The 22,437-nt window shown below is 43.2% G+C and overlaps 1 protein-coding gene across 1 annotated transcript in view; it reads right to left on the bottom strand.

The window, feature by feature from the left end:
• Nucleotides 1–22,437, bottom strand: part of CAPN14 (calpain 14) — a 93,871-nt gene that overhangs the window by 13,854 nt on the left and 57,580 nt on the right. The window contains exons 13-18 of the mRNA XM_053306876.1: nucleotides 17,697–17,899; nucleotides 16,849–16,885; nucleotides 15,228–15,290; nucleotides 13,739–13,796; nucleotides 4,873–4,937; nucleotides 1,912–1,980 (exon numbers count right to left, since the gene is read on the bottom strand). Coding sequence (XP_053162851.1) covers nucleotides 1,912–1,980; nucleotides 4,873–4,937; nucleotides 13,739–13,796; nucleotides 15,228–15,290; nucleotides 16,849–16,885; nucleotides 17,697–17,899 — 495 coding nt within the window. The remainder of the gene's footprint in view (nucleotides 1–1,911; nucleotides 1,981–4,872; nucleotides 4,938–13,738; nucleotides 13,797–15,227; nucleotides 15,291–16,848; nucleotides 16,886–17,696; nucleotides 17,900–22,437) is intronic.

Consider the following 22,437-nt stretch of genomic DNA (forward strand, 5'->3'; position numbering starts at 1 on the left):
AATAAGGGCTAGAAACTTGCTTTTTAAAAAGTCATCTAAAATGTACATTTTTGACACTTCTCCATGGAATCTTTTCCTACACAGTCATTGCCAAGGAGAAGGAACAATGTCTAAACATACAAGGCCCACAGTATGATTCATTTTTCAAGCATCCTGATCTTCAAATCAGTATTGGTCTCAAAGTTGAGCACAGAGCCATTGTACAAGTATCTGTCCACTTTCTCATTGGAGTTTTTTCCCCCATCTTCAAATGAAAGATTATGGTTACGATTATGGTTATGATCACTGCCAGCACGTCTGGTGGCAACTCAGGACCGGGCCTTCTCTATGGCTGCCCCAGGGCTTTGGAATGCATTCCCTGTTAAAAGAGCTTCTCCATCTTAGACTGCTTTTTAAAAGATCCTTAAAACACACTTATTTTCTCAGGCTTTTAACTGAAACTAATTTCAAACTGTCTCTATATTAAAATGCTTAGCTGACCCGTGGCTAATCTAGGGTGATACGTGGCACATCTTGTGAGAGTTCGGGCGAGAGAGAGAGGGCAGGGAGGAGGGCTCAGCAGAGAAGAAAGGGCGAGCCACCAAGTGGTGAGTGGGCGGTGGGGTGGAAGGAAAGGCCAAGTGGCGAGTGGGGGGAGAGGAAAGGGTGAGCAGCAAAGGGGTGGTGGGGGGAGAAAAGGCTGAGTTGCAGGCGAGGGGAGAGGAAAGGGCGAGTGGCGATTGGGTGGCAGGGGAAGAAAAGGCTGAGTGGCAGGCAAGGGGAGAGGAAAGGGTGAGCGGCAAGAGGGTGGCAGGGGGAGAGGAAAGGGTGAATGGGTGGGGGGAGGTTGAGTGAGCGGGGACCCTGCCAAATCTTGGGTGGGGAGGCCTAGTGCACTAGTGCACATATGCTCTGTGCAGGTTCAGCTATTTGTTTTATTCAGTGAAATTGTTTTACTCTGTGAATTGTTTTTAATTGTTTTATTCTGTGAAACTGTTTTATTTTTATGTTGTAACTTGAATTGTGTATACCGCCTAGAGATGTATGTGTCAGGCGGTATATAAATATGATGAATAAATACGATAAATAAATAATTTTTTTCTTATTGCTCACCCAAGCCTTCTTAACTAGCTAGCCATTTGTCTGGTCATGCAAGATTTAGTAGTTTTTCTTACCAACAGATTAGTGTTATAGATAGATTTGATGCTTGTCTCAGCCATCAGAGGCAAAACATGTGCATACATGTTACTAGCCTATAAGTGGTTTAGTAGCCCACCTGCCAACATATGCCTATGACTGGCATTTATTTTATTTTATTTTATTTATTTTGTTTATATACCATCTAGTATAAAAATCTCTAGGCGGTGTACAGAATAAAAACATAAATTATAACAAAATGTAACATTTGTGGCCTAAAAGTAAAAAAACACAGACAATATTTGTACAGCTCCCTTGATTGGCTTCCTAGAGGCAATTATTGCTCATCACAGGTGATTCTAGGGCACGAGGCATCTCCAGTCAATATTCAATTGACTTTAACTGTGAGGCTGAGGAAAAGAAATTGTAGCTTTTGAATGGGCCCTGTGCAGCAGGAGGTAGCAACGGACCTTGCCTACCAAGCTTGCATTATTTCTTTCAACTTCAAAATGGTGTCGCTACTGTTACACCCAAGGGGGAATCAAAGGGGGAGTTAACAAAAGGCTGAGCCTCCTTGTAGAAGCAGTGGCTTCAGTATCTGTCCACTTTCCTCGTAGCTGAACTTTCATCGTCTTTCTTTGCTTTCCATATACCAGCAAAACAGGGAGGGAGACAATTGTCTCTAATCCACGCTGGTTGCCTATCAACTCTAATGTAGATGCTATTGAGGAAGCCATAAGTCCTCACACTTCCAACCTCTTATCTGTCTGACACACACACACACACGTTCTGTACCTCGTAAAGAAGCAGCTTCTTCCAAAGGAATCTGAATTCTTGAATGCTCAGAGTGCCGGTACTATTAAGCTGAATTGTGTTGTCAAGGTATACAATATTGCACGAGAGAGAGAGAGAGTATACAAAATGGGGTGTGGGGACAATGCATGGCACCATGAGGAAGGGGATAAGAATGACAGCTGACATCTCGTCTAAATCACTTAGTGGAAGTCCTATTGAAATTAAGCAGTCCTTTAGAATAACTTCTGAGTTGTACTACTGAGTAATAGTAATAATAATAAATAATATAAAAATCTGGAAAAGTTTTGATCAGCCCAGTCCCACAGCAATGAAGTCAGATTATCCGGATTAAGAGGCTCTGGAGATTTCTTTCTTTCTTTTTTGCTTCCACTAAAAATGTGATCCAGTACCTAATGAAATGCAAGCCAAAGGCATGCATTGATTGTAGGTGTCTTTGAACCCTGCCCCAGAGGCTATTCTTCCTTTTTCCTTAAATCAATGAGCATTTTCTCATTAATTTCAAAGACAACCTGCTCCTTCTTAAGCAGACTGAGTATTCATGAGAGTAAAAGCAATCTTGACCCACCCCCCCACAAACACATAGCACCTCAGCTTAATGATTTATAAGGGTGACTTTGTGCCTGCAATGACATCCTGTACCACTAATCCTTTCCTTATGTCTGAGCCAGCTTGCTTGGCATGTTTCATATACAAACAGAAAAACAATTCTGAGGTACCCTCCTTTCCCTCTCACCTCCTCAAAATCAGACCAGGGTTACCCTTACTCACTAGTGATAAGGGCTAGGCAGCTGGGCTCTCCCCCTTCCCAAGGTTTTAACAATACTGCTACTATTTAGGGGTGTGCACTAAACAATCAATGCAGAACCAGTTCACATTGAACCGGGCCAGTTTGGTGGCTAGATCACAAACTGAACCGGGGCCAGTTCAGTCTGCGATCAAACCTAACCAAGCCCAGTATGGGTAAACCGGTTCGGCATTGAATGGGTGGCAGGGTGGGAGTGGCAAGAGAAGTAGTAAGGTTCTTACATGGTCAGCACAGCTGCCAATACTGCCGCTCGCCTCCCCAGTGCAGCCCAAGTGCCCGCAATACCTTGTTAGCAAGCTGCCCGTGCAGTGGTGGTGTGCTTCTGGCCTCCATGGATGTGCAGAGGCCATTTAGCCACGCACCCAAGGTTGCCATGCAAATGGCCTGCATGCATCCAGAGGCTGGAACCGCACCACCACGTGGGCGGCTTGCTAAAAAGGCATTGCGGGAGCTTGGGCTGCACAGGGGTGGGGAGCAGTGGCACCGGCAGCTGCATTGCCCATGTAAGAATCTTACTACTTCTCTTGCCACCCTGCTGGCCACCCCTTAGACATTCATTCCCTGGGCCCCCACCACTTTACTTGTAAAGGGGAATCCTCACCAGATTCCCCTTTCCAAGTATTAGCTGCTTGAACAGCTGCTTCAAACAGGTTCGGTCAAATGGACTGGGCCAGCTGGTTGGTTTGACTGAACTGGTCCAGTAGCATGCAGTTCGGTTCAAATTCAAACCAAACCACAATTTTTGGTTGGTGCACACCCAGTAGTAACTACCACTACACTATTTGTTAATACGATGAAATACAATTATGAACCAGATATTCAAAGTAGAAATTGCTTATTAGATTTAGGGCAATTTGTAGAATATTTGGAAGGGGATAGGCAGCCCTAACATATTATCAACGAATAATAGACTCGCTCTCACAATTATGAATAGGGTAGAAGACCGGTCCTACCCTAGTTCAGGATCTGTGTGAGCTCCCATGTTCTTCTCGTGTATGAGTTAGAAACAAGATTAAAGGTGCTGGCAGTGATCTGTGCTAAGCATCAGCTGGGCCAAAGGCTGTTCCCTCCTACCTTGTTATAGACTTGGGTACAGCTGCTGGATAGAAGGGAGGCCAAGGACGTAGCAAGGTTCCTGGTGGCTGGGGGACAAAGTTTAGCCAGGGGACCTCCTCGTGCATGCAAAGCGCGTACATACCCCAGGGCCCCAAGCCATGCCCTCTGCATCTGATGTCAGATGCAAGGGGGCAGGGCAACCTAACCCGCCTAAGTCTTCCCCTCCCTGTCTCTTGAACTCAGAGTTCGGCAAGCCTTTCAGGAAAGTGGCCAAAGCAGCACCGGCTTGACAGCACAGATCGGGGCTGGGCGTGGGCTTGCTGGGGATGCCAGCCTCTGTCTGGGGGCAGATCAGGCCCGGGCAGCCCCTTCTCCCTCCTGCAGCTCCTGCATGGCAGCCAGGCCGGGGGGGCAGAACAGCAGCAGGGGGTTGGGAGGAGGAAGCATGGGGGAAGCCCGGGAGAGAAGTGGTGCATGCCCCAGCAGTGCTCGGCGGCAGCCTTGTGGGCCCCTTGACCCTCCAGGCTGGGGGTCACTTGTCCCCCCTTGTCCAATGGATGCTACACCCATACCTTAGCACACAATCACTGCTGGTACCTCTGACCTTGTTTTGAACTCACACACGAGCAGAAAAGAAGTGTGTGCACAGCTCCTCAACTAGAGTAGGAGGCATCTTCTACCCTGTTCATAATCATGAGAATGAGCCTCTGAAGCAACTTGATATAGCAACCTTGGTAAAGTGAAGCAAGTCTAGTTCTGGTCACTTCCTGGATGGGAGATTTCCTGGGAACCCTAAAGTATGCTGCTGTTAGTTCCACAATGAAATAAAGGGAGGATACAAATCTGATGTAAGAGACCATGCACTCCCTTGCATTTCAAAAGGAGCTGAATGTTTATTACTCGGTGTTGGAAATTACTAAAATAACAGAAGGAGCAAGAATCCTTTCTTCTACATCAGGGATTCCCAAGGCCATTGTGGCTGGGAATGATAGGAGTTGTGGTCCAATAACTCTGGTCTTTACAGTAGCTTGAGTATTTGTGCATCAAACCAACATAGTTAAACCCACAAGGAAGGATACATCTAGGAGGGCTAGGATACTCCGACAGGGATCTAAATTAAATCTCAGCCCATAGTTCTGAAGACCTGGAAAAGGAAAAGGCATTGAAAAAAGACTCGACAGCACAACAAATCAAACCAATTCTTATGTTAAATAATCACAATCAGGATTCAGATGGTAATGCTAACACTGCATTTGACACTAACTTGGAAAACGTAGATAGAAAGTGTGTTCAGTCTTGATTGTCGTATTTTAATGATTTGGACAAACTGGATATAATTCAGAAGACAGTGTGATCCTGTTCATGTATACTCAGAGGTATGTCCCAGGTAAGTATGCACAGGACTACAGCTAATGATTTTAAAATGAAATGAATGGAAATTACCTTTTAGAAAAAACATTTTAAAAATTGGATAAATATTTTAAGTGGCAGAATATGATTAAAACTTGTTTTAATTTTTATTATTAAGAATATAATTCATTGCTGCCCCAAGACTTTGGAACACACATCCTGCTGAACTAAGAGCCTCTCCATCTCTTACAACTTTTAAAAGGCTAGTCAAGACGCATTTGTTCACCCAGGCTTTTAATTAGATACTGTTTTAATTGTGTTTTAATTGTGTTTTCATAGTTTTAACTTTTTAATCTTAATTGTTGGAATATTTTAATCTTTTATTGGCTGTTTTTATTGTTTTGTAAACCACCCAGAGAACTTTTGGGCAGTATAGAAATGTGTGTGTGTGTGTGTGTGTGTGTGTAATTTTTTTAAAAAAACAACACCTAAGACAACATGATTAAAACAGCTGTTTGCATCATTATCCAGATAGATTTGTTCTATCATCACCATTCAGTACTTCCTTTATGAAATGATACACATCTTGATCATTCTAGGTTACATTCAAAACTTTCTGCCTTACATTTTCTTATGGATTTTGTCTATTCCAAAGTCCAATAAATGGCCAACAGTATCCCATCAAATCAAATCACTTTTTATATTTATTGTTTCCAAAAACTAGAAACTAGATTTGTAGTTTTAAATTTTAGCTCATTCCATTGCTAACTGAGCAAAGAGGCTAACTGAGCTAGAGCTTGTCTTGTGGTAGCAAGCATGACTTGTCCCCTTAGATAAGCAGGGTCTGCCTTGTTTGCATGTGAATGGGAGACTTGATGTGTGAGCACTGTAAGATATTCTCCTTAGGGGATGGAGCTACACTAGGAAGAGCAGAAGGTTCCAAGTTCCCTCCCTGGTATCTCCAAGATATGGTTGAGAGAGACTCCTGCCCGCAACCTTGGAGAAGCCGCTGCCAGTCTGTGAAGGCCAGGGATGTCAAACTGTGGCCCTCCAGCTGTTTTTGGACTACAACTCCCATAATCCCCAGCCACAGTGGCCAGTAGCCAGGGATGATGGGAGTTGTAGGCCAACATCTGCAGAAGGGCCACAGTTTGACATCCCTGGTGTAGGCAATACTGAGTTAGATGGACCTATGGTCTGACTCAGTATATGGCAGCTTCCTATGTTCCACCTTTTAAAAGTGGTGTTCTCTTCTATTTATCAGGGGGAGAGCAACTGGCCCTATCCAACCCCAGCGCAGCATCCCTCCAGTGGCTGTTGCTGATGTCTGTCTTATGTTTCTTTGTAGACTGTTAACCTTTTGGGGACAGGGATCCATCTTATTACTTTATTATTGTTTCGTTTTCTCTGTGTAAACTGCTTTGGGAACTTTTGTTGAAAAGCGGTATATAAATATTTGTTGTTTGTTGTTGTTTGTTTTTAGCCTACTTTCCTTAAGGAAAGTAAGCTTATGAGATTGTGTGTGTGTGTGTGTGTGTCCCTCATCAACTTCTCAATGCCTGGCCCAATATAAACCAAATTGGGACACATAAGGACACCTCAAGAATGTAGTTTGTGATGATGTCATCCACCCTGATTCAGGATGGGGGATGTGTAAAAATCTGAGGCGCGTGGGTTAACTTGTGAACCACTTAACCGATTTGAACTAAATTTGCTACAATTGTAGGGAAACATCAATGGTGTAGTTTGTGATGATGTCATCCACCCCAATTCAAGATGGTGGATATGTCGATATTCGAGGCAGAAGTGGGCTAACGTGAACTACCTAACTGATTTGAACCAGGACACATAGGGACACCTCAATGGCATAGATTCTGATGGTGTCATCCACCCCAGTTCAAGATGGCGGATGTTTGAATGGTTAAGGCTGAAGTGGGCTAACTTGTGAGGATGTTAATTATCAATTAAGATTATTCTGCAAGGAAAGTAGGCAGATTAAAACATTAACAAGTTGGTAAGAACTAATTTCTGTTTTAATTATCTTATATTTGTTGTAAACCATCCAGAGACATGAGTTTGGGACAGTATAGCAACATATTAACTAAATAAATGAAATGAAAATTCCTTATAACATGTGGCGGTCTATATTGATGTTCCATGCCACACAGCCAATAAACTTGCATTATTCCCCTACCCTGTTTTTGTAGTCTCAGGCGGTGAACACAAATATGGGATGTCATACATCTCTGGTGGGTTGTGTTCAGCTTGACAAATCACAAATTGCATAGGCCCATCAGAAATAATCTATTAATACTTTGGCATAAATGCTTCTAAGTTTCTAAATAAACAGAGGCATAGAATTGGTGGGAACCACCCGTTTTTGCCAACTTACTTTCTGCTGCTCATGTGAATCTGCCTTTTGAAATTTAAGATAAAGGTAACGTGTGCTGTCAAGTCGATTTCGACTCCTGGCGCCCACAGAGCCCTGTGGTTTTCTTTTGGTAGAATACAGGAAGGGTTTACATTGCCTTCTCCCATGCAGTATGAGATGAGATGCCTTTCAGCTTCTTCCTATATCACTGCTGCCCGATATAGTACCAGCAGGGATTCGAACCAGCAACCTTCTGCTTGTTAGTCAAGCATTTCCCTCTGTGCCAGTTATAGTGACTATAATCAGTCCTAAATATAATCGGCCCTCTTGATAAAAATCACTGGCTGACATTCTGACTAAATTTTTCAATAGTACCACTAAGGGAGTAGTCTAAATGACTACTAAATGCCAATAAGAATTCCCTCTAGTAAATTTAGTCAGGCTGTCAGTCACTATTTCCCAAGGGCTACCTCAGGGTCTACCAGTAAATGGGGCATGAATGCAGGGCTAGTTCCTGGATTCTTGGCACATCGCTCTCTGGCTCCAGAGTTGGTAAGTTTAAAAGAGCTGAGATTTAGTATAAGATAACCCTGTGCCTGTCCTACACTGTGTGGATATTATCAAGACAATGTAAGGAAGATAATAGATGTGTATCTATTACACACAGACACACACACTACAGAGTAGACCCTTCAGGTAACTGCCAGTTAAAATGGAAACCAACCTAAGAATTTTTCAAAAAGCTAAGATTGTTTCCCGTTCTAACTGGCATTTACCTATAGGGTCTACTCTGTTGCAATTAAATAAAAAACTGGCCACAGCTTAAGTCCCACTGGCTTCAATGGAATATACTTCAAAGTAAGTGTGGTTAGCATGGCTGCCTGAATGACCTTGAGAGAAGTCACTTTTCTCCTTTTTGTGCTTGATTTGTCCCTTGTGAATCTGCAACAGAACGAGCTGTAACAGAACAAGACCATGGATAAATCTAACAGTTTTGTGTTCTCTCCCCCTCTTTTTCTGCATCGCTCAGAGACAGAACAGATAGACGAGTCAAAAGCACAGAGCTGAGCATTCCCAGTGATACGTGGATGACAAGAAATGAAACAGAAAGGGAGTCTAATCTTGTTGCAAATCATGATTATAGATTGCCTGCAGACTTTCATGGAGCAGGCGCCAGGCTCATAACTCACCGATCCCTTCTCTACAGAAACCGGCGATGTTTTAATCTCATTATAGCCCTGTTTATTAAATATGAATCATGCACTGTAAAGTTTGGAAATGAAAGCCTTAAAATTGATTGCCTATGAAGAATAAAAGATGAGCCGCACAGCCTGGTTAGTTTCCTTATAGATTTCACAATGCCTGATGGGTTACTTTGGAAAGATGCTCAAGTGCAGATAAAATACCCATCTCCACTCACTCTTGGGATACTAGAAAGACTGGCACCTCTTAAAAGATGAGGAGGGTTTTTTTGTTTGTTTGTTTGATCCTGAACTCGTGCCACAAAAGCTTTTATCTCATTAACTTACGCAGCCATTTCCGATGTTATCCATTTATGAATTAGTACTTATTTATGCTGGCATTGGTTCTGTTTAGTGACGGTTGTGTTCTTTCATTTATAAGCCATATGTATCTGGTGGAAGAACTACTGAGAGAAAAAAGTGCTGGATGGTTTAGGTACCCTTTGCTTAAGGTGCTTATGGAGCTACTATTTTTTTAGATGATCACCTAAAATGTTTGAGGGATACACCTGAAGTGTAAATGCTACAAACCTTCACTGTAAACTGTGAACCGCAAAACTCTTAAAATCCCAGGGAGCCAAAAAAGCTGTCCTAAAAAGGGAGATTTTGCTAACTTTTAAAAAGCTGGGATGAAGTCAGCCAGGCAGGCTTGCCTGGGCAGGGAAGATAGGAATTTCACAGGAATGAATGGTGGTAGGAAAGGCTGGGAAGGGGTGGAAAGAAGCTAGAATACAGAAGAATGAATAGAATGCACAAGTTTTGGAAAACCACTAAATAATTTAATGCAGCAAAGCATGTTCCTGTAGTTGTTTTGCAGGGTAAAAGGAAAGGATATTTTTTCACGTTAAGGCCCATGACAAAAGACAATGGAGAAAAAGTATTATGAAACATATTTTAGCATCCAAAGCACATCACCATTTCCAACGCACACAAAGCTCACCAATGTCTCAATGTACCCTAATGCTGTGCACATGCAGGCTCCACTAATATTAAATCAAGCAGCCAGTGATGCACAACTGCTACTCAGCACTAGGGTCTCTTAGAAATGCCGAATCCAAAGGATTCATCCTACTAAAACTTCCGTGATTGAGACAGAGGAATAGCCATGAAGAACATCATGGAGGAGGGGGAACCCAGAGGATTAATTCTTCTTCAGTAATATATCACAGAAGAAAGATAAATAGTGAGAAAGTACACATTAATAGTACACGTTAGCCAGGAGCTTGGGAGGCCCGACGGAAGTTATCTGCTCTAGAGCACATCCCCTTTGACCTTGGAAGTTCAATCTGTTCAACCAAGCCTCAAGATCAGAGGCCCATGCACGAGCAGCTCTTCCAAATGAGCAGGGGCGGATTAAGCTTTCTGCCACCCATAGGCAGCCAAGGATTTGTTGCTCCTCTCTGTCCCTCTAAGTAAAGGGCTACGGGGAGGGTGGGGGGCATGTTCGCCCTTTTACCTTTAGAAAAATGCCACTGTGTGGCAGCGTGATGGGGGCAGTGAGAGCTTCTTTCAGTTTCCCTCCTGCCTCCCAAATGACTGCACGGGCCAATCTGCAGCCTATTTGGGGCCTCTCTGCACGTGTGTGGAGAAGTCATTTGGGAGGCAGGAAGAGAGCCGGAAGGAGCTCTTGCTGCCCTCATCCCGCCACTGCCCAGCAGTATTTTTCTAATGGTAAAAAGGGGGAACTTCCCCTCTCACCCCCCTGCTGCAGCCACTGCCCCCATCCCACCACCACACAGCGGCATTTTTTTTTAAGGTTAAAAAGGGTGGAAATGGGGCTGATTTGCCACTCCTCAAATTTTGCAGCTGCAGGCAAGTGCTGACTTTGTCTATCCCTTTATCTGCCCCTGAAATTGAGCCAGGGAGGTGTCAAACGAGGCACAGCGTCCTCTGGTTCCTGGCAGCTCTGTTTGTGCCTCTCTCTCTCTCTCTCTCTCTCTCTCTCACCCTGCTCTGCCTCAGTGTTAACGAGAGCCATGGTGCCTGCAGGCTGTCCATTTGTCAGGTGGGGCTGTGCAACAATTAACCAGCTTGCACAGCTCTACCTGACAAATGGTCAGCCTGCAGGCCATGAGGCTCTCATTGATGCTGGGGGGGGGTATATGTGTGTGAGGGGGGCACAAATGGAGCTGCTGGTAACCAGAGGCAGTTGTGTCTTGTCTGCTGCTCCCTTGGCCCATTAGGATGAACCACTACTAGGCGCAGTAGGAGAACATCTTGTAATGTTTGAAGGATGGGATCAATATTTTAACCATACCATGGCCATAGTATGGAAATAGTAGCTTACAGGTCCTGCAGCATAACATGCACAGTGAAGACCCACTGGTGCTGCTGTGGGGTTCTAACACATGCAATGACACTACTGTGCAAGAGGACAGTACTGACACTTATTTGCACATTATTGCACATTATTGTGTCCTACTCCCATTATTCCCAAGAGAAGTGGTATGCAACATGTAATCTCACAAGAGTTAGTAGTTCTGGTCCTGTCTCTTGTACAGCAGTGATGCAGCGTGGGTTGGTCTTCACCGCCCGTGTTACACTGTGGAACATGTAAGCCAATAATATCACAGCAAGGTTCTCAGATACAAGCATAAGGGAAAACTACAATTACACTAACTCACTACTATGTCCACAAAACCATTGTAGTCCATGAATGCAATGGACTACAGATACCACACATCTGTTCATATCCCATTTCAACAGGCCACCTTATCTCAGCTTCAGTTCTTCATCTACAAACATTCAAATAGCAGCAGTGCCTTGCCGCACAGGGAAAAGCCTAGCTCTGAATGGGATAAGGACCTCAGAAAACTTTGTGCACAACATGTGCTACACAAATTTTTCTGGCACCAATTGAGTTTCACCTTAGAAATTGGCAGTTTATCAAATTAAGTAAATGAGGCCTTTCTTTATCAAAGGCATAGATTATAGGAAGGTGGTTTGACAGCTTCCTTTGTGATTCATTATGGGTCTTGATGAAGTGCTATAGGATGCCAGCAGGAGTAATTAGTGCCATTACAGCTTTCTGTCAAGAACTCTACCTATCTATAGTAAACACAGATACTGAAGGATTCAACACAGGTTATGGACACAGGTGTTAAATAAAGATGTACTCTTTTTCACCTCTGCTATTATAACTCACACATCAACTTTGTCATGAGGAAGTAGGGAAGACTAACACAACAGATTTGCTCAAACTCATTTTAACCACTAGTCCATCATCAAGCGGAGGCCACAACTCATAAGAATGGATGTGCCAGTCAGTATTAAGCAGGGAGCTTCCCCAGTCTCCCTACTAAATTGTGCTGTAGACAGCCAGCTTGTTAAAGGCACTGAGCTCAGAACATTATATTCTCTCTTCCAGGCTCTGTGCTGGGCTCTATCCAGCACATCACTTGCCACCGGTGACCCTGGGTAGCCAGAAGTGCTTCCCAGGTCAACTCTTGGTCTTTGTCTGAGCAACAGGTAAATTACACTCCTATTGTTTTGCTCTCCATGCACTTGCTTCTGGCAAACTGCATCTCATCTGATCGAACTCTGCAAAGTTACTTCTCTTCTCTTTCTCAGTCCTGACTGCATTCTCAGCCTCATTGCACTGTAATTGCAGCTGTCCATGAACAAATTCTCCAGCACTGACCTGGACTTTTTTCTCTTTGTGCATAGGCTGCCTTTACAGTACAAGTCCTTTCTCATATTGTAAGCTTCAAAATGCTTACCTCCCCTGCAGACAATCTCTCTGAAGTTGATGGGCAGGAAATTGCCTGCCCAGACTACTGCTGGCTGCCGGCAGCATGGAGGATTCGGGGCCAGGAGACCCCCAGAACTCCCATAATGCACTGCACAAGTGCACGGTGCATTATGGGAAGCCTCCCAATGCAGGCCAAGAGGCTACTTGTGAGTAGGTGCCATGTGGAGCCACCTGGCACCGACACATGATCAGTTAGCCAGGGGTAAGAGCGCGCTCGGGCCCTTAACCCTGGCTAAAAGCTGGGGCTCCCTACATGGTTTGCCACCACGTCACCAACGAGAGCCATGTGGCTCCTGGCAGTTCTCATGTGTAGCAAAGACCAGGTTTGGCTGCCTAAGCCCTGGTCTTTGCTGCATGTACAGAGCCCCTGGTGGCGCAGTGGTAAAACTGCCGCCCTGTAACCAGAAGGTTACAAGTTCGATCCTGACCAAGGGGCTCAAGGTTGACTCAGCCTTCCATCCTTCCGAGGTCGGTAAAATGAGTACCCAGAATGTTGGGGGCAATATGCTAAATCATTGTAAACCGCTTAGAGAGCTTCCAGCTATAGAGCGGTATATAAATGTAAGAGCTATTGCTATTGCTATTGCATGTGTGAACAGCCTTTGTGATTATTTGTTTCTAGCAACCTCATCAGTAAGACTTCATACTCCATAAGGGTCCACTACTACTGGCACATACTGAAATATCTCCCTTGGGACGAACTATACCTACAATTCAACCCCGACAAAACTGCCCAGTCTTGCTTTGTTAGTGGCTAAAAAAGTCACGGGGTTGGCGAAGGTAATATTTGTGCCTTAAGTAACTGGGAGATCTTTTAAAAGAAATTTCAAGTATGCTTCATGCCATTTTTAGTGATACTTCCTAGAAATGTGGCTAGTCAGTTCATATGATCTGATGCAAGTGCACTGTCCTGATTCTGTGAACAAATGTGGGCTTACAGATGCATGTGATCAGTCAGTGCTTGACATTTTTTTCCCATGAAGAAAAGGATGGCATGCTGGCTTTTTACTATGATAGCATTAGCATGCACATTAAGAGCATCAAAATTTTAGGATTCATATATGCATAGCAGAGGTGTCTGAAATAATCAGCAGAAATCCAGGAGACATTTAAGCCTCTTCTGTGAAGCATCTTAAGCCTGAGTTACACAATGAAGACCATCAACACTATATTGGATGCCTGACTTAAATATGCATAGATGTATTGAATTTTACAATTAATATCCTACTTACTTGTCCAGGACACGTTGTTTAAGATCATCTGCAGCTGGAATGGGTTTATTTCAGGATGCTAGAGCAGGAAGAGACAAAATGATAGAACATCTATGCCATGCATGTCTTAAATTCTAAGCAATCTGAGAGTAAGCATTCCCAGAGTGGACTGAAACCTGAATTTTCAAACATCCATCACATATCAGCTGTGAAAGATACAGCTTTTTCGTCATGCGCAAGCAGTGCCTGCAGGAGAGAAGAAATGCTCACACACGTGTATATCATGTAGATCACTACCAACATATAAACCCTATTATCATTTTTTAAAATTATCCCATGTACTGTCCTCACTAATTAGGCAATTATCTGATATATGAATAATGAGCTATCTGTAATAGTAGATCCAGCATCATTCAATCAAGGAATACTGCAGTTTCATAAAATGAAAAAAATAAAAATAAAAATGGAAATTTTGATGTTTTAAATGCTCAAATAAAAACAGGGATGAGCAGAGCGCCCTCCTCGAGAAATTTTAATTAACTTATAGAAATTTGTTCGGTGTCCCTTGAAAAAATGTTGATTGTTTCTTCTTAGGAGGGACCCTGAATTTTGTCTCTAATTTCACTTTGTGTTCATTTAGTGCCAACCCTAATTAACAACAGTGCATCTTTCACTTAAAAAGTGAACACAACACAACAGATGAGTATCATGAGCACAGCTGAAGTTTCCCTGTGTTCTGCTCTAAAATGAGTTTTGGTTGTTTTTTATTGTTAAGAGACAAGGAACATGTTTTTTAAAATTCTTCTGATTGTACCACTACAATTTAGATGTTTGAACATTCCAAAATTAGAAGAAATGTCTGTATATAGAAAAGTCTCTGCACAGCATGAAGCAGGAAAGGCCAGAGACCTTTCTCTCTGACATGTTAGCTCTTCCACAGCATGCAGTATTTGATCCTGATGAGCACATTCAAACATGCGGTTTGCCCACCTGCACTTAGGCACAGTCTCAAAGGACAGTACGAGATGATTCTCCTGAATGTGTAGACTAGCTACAAGGAATGGTTCTTGATGAATGCACAGTCTGCTGGTTTCCAGTCAGCCTGTTTTCTGGCTGTTAAGGTATGGTGAATGCTTTTTAAATGATGACTGTAGCAAGATTCTGTAACAGATATTTTATACAGATGCTGTTCTCCTAGGGACCATTCGCTTCCAAAACACAGGATCTTCCTTTTACCTACAAATTTTCCTTTACAGAGGCCTCATTCACACAGTTGTTTGAACCTAGGTTTAATGCGGGTTACCAACACTTGCATGATTGTACAATCATGCCATGGCGGGAATCTCGGGCTATAAACCACCTTGGCATAGGTTGACACAACCATGTCTATATTGGTAACCCGCATTAAACCTAGATTCAAATGACTGTGTGAACCAGGCGACAGATTAACTTTAGCAGGACAGTCTGAACTCCGTTAGTTTTCTTCGGCAGGCCATATGTACATACTTACTAGATCAAAGTACTTGGTGAAGAAATCATCCCAGACTTTGTCTTCACATTTGTCAACTATCTCCTGCAGACAATTACACAAAATTAGAAAATTAACTTCAGAAAAGGGGGCCAACCACCCTCTTATTGGGTGGTCTTATTGGAACAGCCACCACCATGGAACTTATATAGCTCAGTGTATATGAAAGGATTGCAATATACCAGCAGGTCAAGCCAGCAGCACCATAGTGGCACAGCTGCCAATAGAATTTATCACACACACACAGTATTTGCCCCAATCCAGCAAGAAAGATCCACATGCAACAGGAAGCGCTCAACATGCAGCTTCACTTGCTAGATTAGTAATGGTGTACACATATTAGATGTACAGGCACACCCAGGATGTGAAGCATCCAGTGCAATCTTCTGCATTGTAGAGGTGCAAATGGGAATGCATGTCTTCATGAGTCTTTCAAGGAGGATGTGAACATGCATCCCCACCTCAGCAGGTTGTACGTGATAATCTCTAGATTGGTTTCAGAGGTTAGTTTCACTGGCACATCTATTTAAGAATAAGCACAGAAACAAGGCCACTGTACACGGTGCCAAGTTAAGGCAAGAGATCAAAGCAAGAAGCAGGGCACAAAACCACCTTTCTTGATGTGCAAGGCCAACTGAAACATTTGCAAAGCAAAGCGATCCTCTCCTGCCACTCTTTCATCACCATGGCATCAACATGGCAGTCAGCTGCCATGTTTTGAGTACATCTTTAACAATATGTCATAAAGAAGAAGGCTCTTCAAAAATAATAAACATTGGTGGATCAGCTTCATTGTACATTACATCACTGCACCACTACTGACTTAGGACTGAGTGATGCATCACTTTTTAAGATGCCGAAACCTTCAAATGATGATATTGCTTCATCGGTTTCATATGGTAACTATTTGCCACTAATCACTAATATGTCACTTTTGATAGTACGTTTTAAAATGGTTTATTGTATTCACTTTCACAATAAACTTATGAGGTAGGCCATGATCTATTCCAATTTCAAAAAAGGAGCAAAAGCCTGAGGCCACACAATTAGTTTAGTTGAGCTCAGGCTTTGCAGATCCAACTCCATCTCCCTAACCTTTAGCACATGCTCACTGCCATGCACAATATTGCTTGAAAATGGGCATCTATTCCAAATGGAGATAGGTGACATTTAGTCCACAATCTCTCAAGCTTTTCTTCTGACAGGCTAAAATGCCAGCTGTCACAGCCAGGGTCCATTCACTGGGAATAATCACAGTCCATAAGTGATGAAGTAAAAAAAAAAAAATTGCCTTGTCTTGTCTTTACTATATTAAAATATGTGAGCTGCATGCATGTACACCAAGCACTTTAAACCTTCAAAAGCACCAATGCAAGAATCATCTATATAACCTGTTCTTCACATTCATATCCTGCCTTTCAGCCCCTAAATGGGCCTCTCAAGATGACTTATAATAACAACGGACTTGCATACTTAGCCCACCATTTGCAATTGATTGGTTCAGCAACCATTGGGGTTGAACCTTTGAGAGCATGTGAGCAATGAAGATGGAGTCACACTGAAGACAGACATATAATGCAGAAAACAAAGTCAAATGGCTCACCTTCGAAAGGACCAAACTTGAATCTCTACCCAATTCACTGGGGGTGGGAGGAGAAGACAAAGACAAAGTAAAATGAGGGGGACAAGAAGCTGCATGTGTTCTTTTTTAGGACATCTTGTCTGGCTCATGCTCTGCTTCAAGTACCTTCTGCTTCAAGCACCTTCAAATGCAGCTGCTACCATCCACAGAAGCATGTTATTCTCTCCCTCTCCAGAAAAACACTGCCCCTGTTGCCTCCACAGGTAACCCCTGCCCCCCATCCCAACCATGAATTTTCAAAAAATCCATTCACTCCCCAAACTGACAAAAGATCCCCTTAATTTTTGCATTTTCTGCAAAAGCAGCAGCAAAAATGAGAAGAGTTTCGGGTCAGAAATACTCTCAGACCTCAGTCTATACACCTTACAGCATCTGCTTGCAGCAGTGCCAGGCAAAGAAAGCAACTTCTGCTAACTTCTGTTAGTGGCTTTCGCTGTCCATTCAGTCTTACAACTAGACTAGTCAGGGACTCATCCATTCTGGAACAGGAGCATTTACATACACGGTATTCTTTAAAGAACTGAGGAACTTTACCGCTTTAAACAGTAGTAGTTTTAGAAAATCCCAGGACAGAGATTTACTTTATTACTGCAAGAGGTACTATGATGGGCCCATAGCTCAGTAGCAGAGCACAATCTTTATATGCAGAAGGTTCCTAGCTCAATTCCTGACGCCTCTGAGTAGGGGTGGAAAACCCTGGCAAGCTGCTGCCAGTTAGGCAGTACTGAGCTGGAGGGATTAATGGTCTGGCTCAGTATAAGGCAGCTTCTTCTGTTCATGGTGGTAGCACAACAAAGAGTAGCACTTACTGAAGGCTGTGCTTTCTGGAGAAGACTCGCAAGATGAATTCAGATTCTTGATGGGGTTCCGAGGTGGAGGGAACAATGACATAGACCCCAGGATGCAGCCGGCAATCTAGAGTCACTTCACGATCATTCACTAAAGGTGAGCTATGCAAAGGTGTATTCTGAGCAAAGAATTCACGAGGTAGTTTTTTATTATTTTCATGGTACTGAAAAGAGAAAATAAAAGGCCAGCAGAAAATGAGCAAGTTTCCATGACTTAGGACTTTCAGAAAATAATGTTAACAGCCACGTGGAGAAGATACTAATGTTTCCCTGTGGTGATTGGCTAGCAAACACAGTCAATCAAGAAGAATTTAAATTTAAGAACCTCCTCTGGAGATAATTCCTAAGGGAGGGGCTTTGGAATGGAGTGAACTCAATCCAAGGTCCTGTTCTAGGCAAGTCTTAGAGGGCTTGGTGGCAGCAGGAACCTACCAGGCTGGCTGTAAAATTCAGTTGGAGTTAACTGAAAGATTCCGAAAGGGATGGTAAGGTTAGAGATAGGATCTTTGGTTAGGGTCTCTAGAGCAGAACTGAGGGCGGAATTGGGAGGTTGGTGGGTAGGTTTTACACACTAGGTATGACCCGTGTAGAGCAAGCTTGACTATCAAATGTAAATGCTGGGAGTGTATTGTTGATTTCACAGGATATACAGCCAGGGAGGATGCATCCCAATAAAGGTGTTGAAAGTCTAAAGAACCTTGTAATTTTTAAACAGAAATCTCAGTAACTTGAAATTCTTTGTTGACGTACTGAAACAGTTTTATATAAATACCTGGCGTTCAACATAAGTTTGAAATATAAGAGGCGGTGTGCAATCCTGCCAATTCTAAGGTTGTTACTATGTCTCAGAAACCGTTACACATTTGACCCTTCATTGTTGTGAATAAGAAACCACTGAAGCTATTGTACGAGAATAAAGGTTTTTGTGTGGTTTTTTTGTTTGGAACTTTAAAACTGTTACAACTGTGTTTATTTATTTCTCCCCACATTACCACTCGGGTGCAATACCAAAATTAGTGTTAGAAACCCAAATTAGGATTCACAAGCATGTTGTTTATCTTAACATCCATATATTTTAAACACTAATCTCCCAGTTCCAGCCTCGGGTCCTGACAGTCCCATCCCCCAAACTTGAAAAATATCCATCCCCAGCACAGCATCCCTCTAGTGTCTGTTGCTGGTGTCTATCTTGTTTCTTTTTTAGATTGTGAGCCCTTTGTGGACAGAGAGCCGTTTTCTCTTTCTCTTCCTTTCTTTCTTTCTTTCTTCCTTTCTTCCTTTGTAAACTGCTTTGGGAACTTTTGTTGTATTTGTTTTCGAAACCTATAAAAAGCAATGGGGTTAGAGAAAAAAGATTTCTATTTCAAGAAGGGTTTTCAGCCTCAGACAACTTGCTCCTGAGTAATCCAATTGATTTCAGTTATTGTTGCATTTTTTTAAAAAAATCAGATGAACAAAATTGTTCCCATTGCCAGAATGATGTATGGTTAGTGTCAGACTAAGACTTGGGTGACCCAGGTTCAATCCCTAATCAGCCATGAAACCCACTAGGTGGCTTTGGACCTCTCTCTCTCAACCTAATGTAGCTTACAGGTTTGTTGTGAGGATAAAGTGCGGGGAGACCATGTATGCTGCCCTGAGTTCCTTGGAAGAAAAGTAGAATAAAAATGTAATAAATACATTAGTATCTCAGGTTTCAGACATGGTCTGAAAACATATGATACAGCAACATTGCTAAACCTAAGCAAGTGCCTGGATGGGAGAATACTTGCGAACTCCATGAATGCTGCCTTGGGTTCAATGCAAAAAAAGGTGAGATATAAATATAGTGATATTGGCTGTGATCTGCATAAAAATCCTCTTTGCATATGCACCTTCCCCACCACACATACAGGGTCATAAGGAATATGGGTGCTCTACATATGTATGGATTTGATTTATGCACTCTTCCTAGGGGTGTGCACAAATCAAAATCTACAATTCGATTCGAGGTCAAATTGATTTGCATACCCCTCAAACTGATTCGTCAAAAGCAGCTGGCTTGGTTGGCTGCCTCAACAAATCAGCCGAATCAATTTGAGTGATTCGCATGCCATTTTGAGGCCCATTTTGCTGGGAAAATAGGCTTCAAAATGGCTCTTTTGTAATGAGAGCTGGTCTGCCAATTGGGATCAATGGGTAGATCAGCCCTCCTCTCTGGTCTTAGTGCATCAGCCCACCTCGGAGGACAGTCTGCCTGGGTAGACCTGTCTTCCGAGGCAGGATGATGCCCAAAGATCGGAGCTGCGGGCTGGTCTACTCACCAATCCCAATTGATAGACCAGCTCTCCCTGGGGGAAAGTGCCATTTTGAGGCCTGCTTTTCCAGCAAAACGGGTCTCAAAATGGCATGTGAATCACCCAAAATGATTTGGGTTGATTTGGGGTGATTCTTCTCAACCCCAAATCAGGCCCTCTTTTTCAAGGGTGATTCAATTTGGGGTCGAATTTACAAATCTCCCCCAATTCAACACAAATTGATTCAACGGCAAATCCAATTGCACACCCCTAACTCTTCGTCTTTTTTATTTAATTTTTTTGGAGGAAAATAATACACAAATTGGGCCCACATGCATATGCAGAAAGATCACACACTCACTTCTGCACCAATCAGAGAATATCCTCGGACACATAAATGTGTGAATCAGCACTAAGTCATTAGTAGTATCACCACTAGAACTAAAGGGCAGGAATGTGCGTTTATCTTGTGAAAAATTAAAAACTAAAATAAATGGGGCTCATTCATTGTTCTTAAAAGAACAACAGCCGAAGTTCTAGAATAGTTCCAAATGCTACATATTAATTCATTACTTATATGGAGCCATTTTACCCTTCAGATTACCCTAGCAACCAGAATAGGTCAGAGGGAGGCTACAGGGAGGAACAAGAGAGCAGCGAAAGGGTCACTCCTCTACTATTTTCTAGTTTTTAGCTCTGTTTATTATTAATATCTGCAGTCGTTAGATATTGTGTGTGTGTGTGTGTGTGTGTGTGTGTGTGTGTGTGTGTGTGTGTCTATAGGCAGGTTCACACATAATGGTGGCACCATGAGCATATGCTCACCCCATGCGAGCTGCTACTTCCTGTCCAGGTTCCAATATGCTGAGGTTGCTTGTGACATCTGAACTAGGGAGGTGCATGAAATGGATTTTGTGTTTTGTTTCGAACTCAAAATAAAATGCAGATGACACACTGTTTTGTTGAAACAGTGGTCGACCCGGTTGTTTTGACAGAACAAATCTCTAAACGTTTTGGCTGTAGGAAACAATGGGGAAGCTCGCAATACCTCATTGTTCCCCATTCGTAGCTCCTAGGGACAGCAAAGTGGGTTGAGTGCCGTGGTAGGAAATAATGGGTGATACGTACCATCCAGCCCACAAAAGAAATGGGCAAGCAGGCAATTTTTTTACCTTTCCCACAAACTCCCATAGCATTGGAAGTCAGTGCCAGAAAACCAATCAGCAAGGGGAAAACAGGCCTCCAAAATGGACTTGAAACATCAAAATGTTTCAAATCGAAATGGGGTTGTTCTGTTCCGAACTTGAAATAGGTCCTTTATATATAGGGTGTTTTGTTTCAAGCTCAAAACACTAGAAATGGGCCATTTCAATAATGTGACATTTTGACGTTGAAACCTTTTGCACATCCCTAATCTGAACCCACCAATCTCAGCCAGGGCTGTCCTTAGGGTGGGCCGACCAGGGCGATTGCCCCGAGCTAGCACAGGCCCCACTCTGGGCACACTGCAGTGCAGCCTGCCCTCCCCCAGTCCCAGTCCCAGACCTGGCCATTTATCTTTCCCTGCACGCAGCCCAGCCAGAACTGATCTTTTGTGTGGATGTGCAACACAGGCTTGACAGGCTGCCAGGCAAGCTGCTAGAGTTCCTTCTCTCTCCACCTCTCAGCTGTCCGACAGATGGGTGGGGCTTCCAGAGAGGCCTCCACGTAGGTCTTGCTGAAGCCTGAAGCTCAGGAAGGGAGGGAGGAGGTAGGCAGGCAGGCAGGCAGAGTGTCCAGCGCTGGCTACCCTTGCCCACCACAGCTCTCTGCAGACTCTCTGCCCAGCCCTGCCCAGCCCAGCCTTTGCCTGCTTAGTAATGGAGGTATGATGCGATTTCCTTTTTGTGATTATTCCCCCCCCCACTTGAATATTTAGGGATTGGCTTTCCATAGGGCTTTGGTATTGAGCAGAGGTGTAGGGCAGGGTGGGAGGAATATGTATATTTAAATTGAAGTGGACTGGACAAATTGTTGGTTTTTAATTTTAAAAACCCATCAGAAATGTCCTATAAGTGGCTTGATTCATGGCATAAAATTACAAAAATGTCTGGAACTGAAGCCCCCCCCCCCGCCTTAAGGCCATCATTCTACCCCTATATGGAAGAATCTGCCCTTTGCCTTAATTTTTAAAAATGGGCATAACACCCTCTAGCCTTTAGATCATTTGGAATGACCTGGCATAGGGCTTTGGTATTGAGCAGAGATGTAGGGCAGGGGAGGAATATGTATATTTAAACTGAAGTGGATTGGACAAATTGTTTGTTTTAAAAATATTTTTTAAATTTAAACAACCCGTCCAAAAAGTCCTATAAGTGGCTTTTTTCACGGCAGAAAATTACAAAAACATCTTGAACAAACACTGTGAGAGATAGATAGATAGATAG

Source organism: Hemicordylus capensis, chromosome 1 (genome assembly GCF_027244095.1).
Source record: "Hemicordylus capensis ecotype Gifberg chromosome 1, rHemCap1.1.pri, whole genome shotgun sequence".
Taxonomy (NCBI): Eukaryota; Metazoa; Chordata; class Lepidosauria; order Squamata; family Cordylidae; genus Hemicordylus; species Hemicordylus capensis.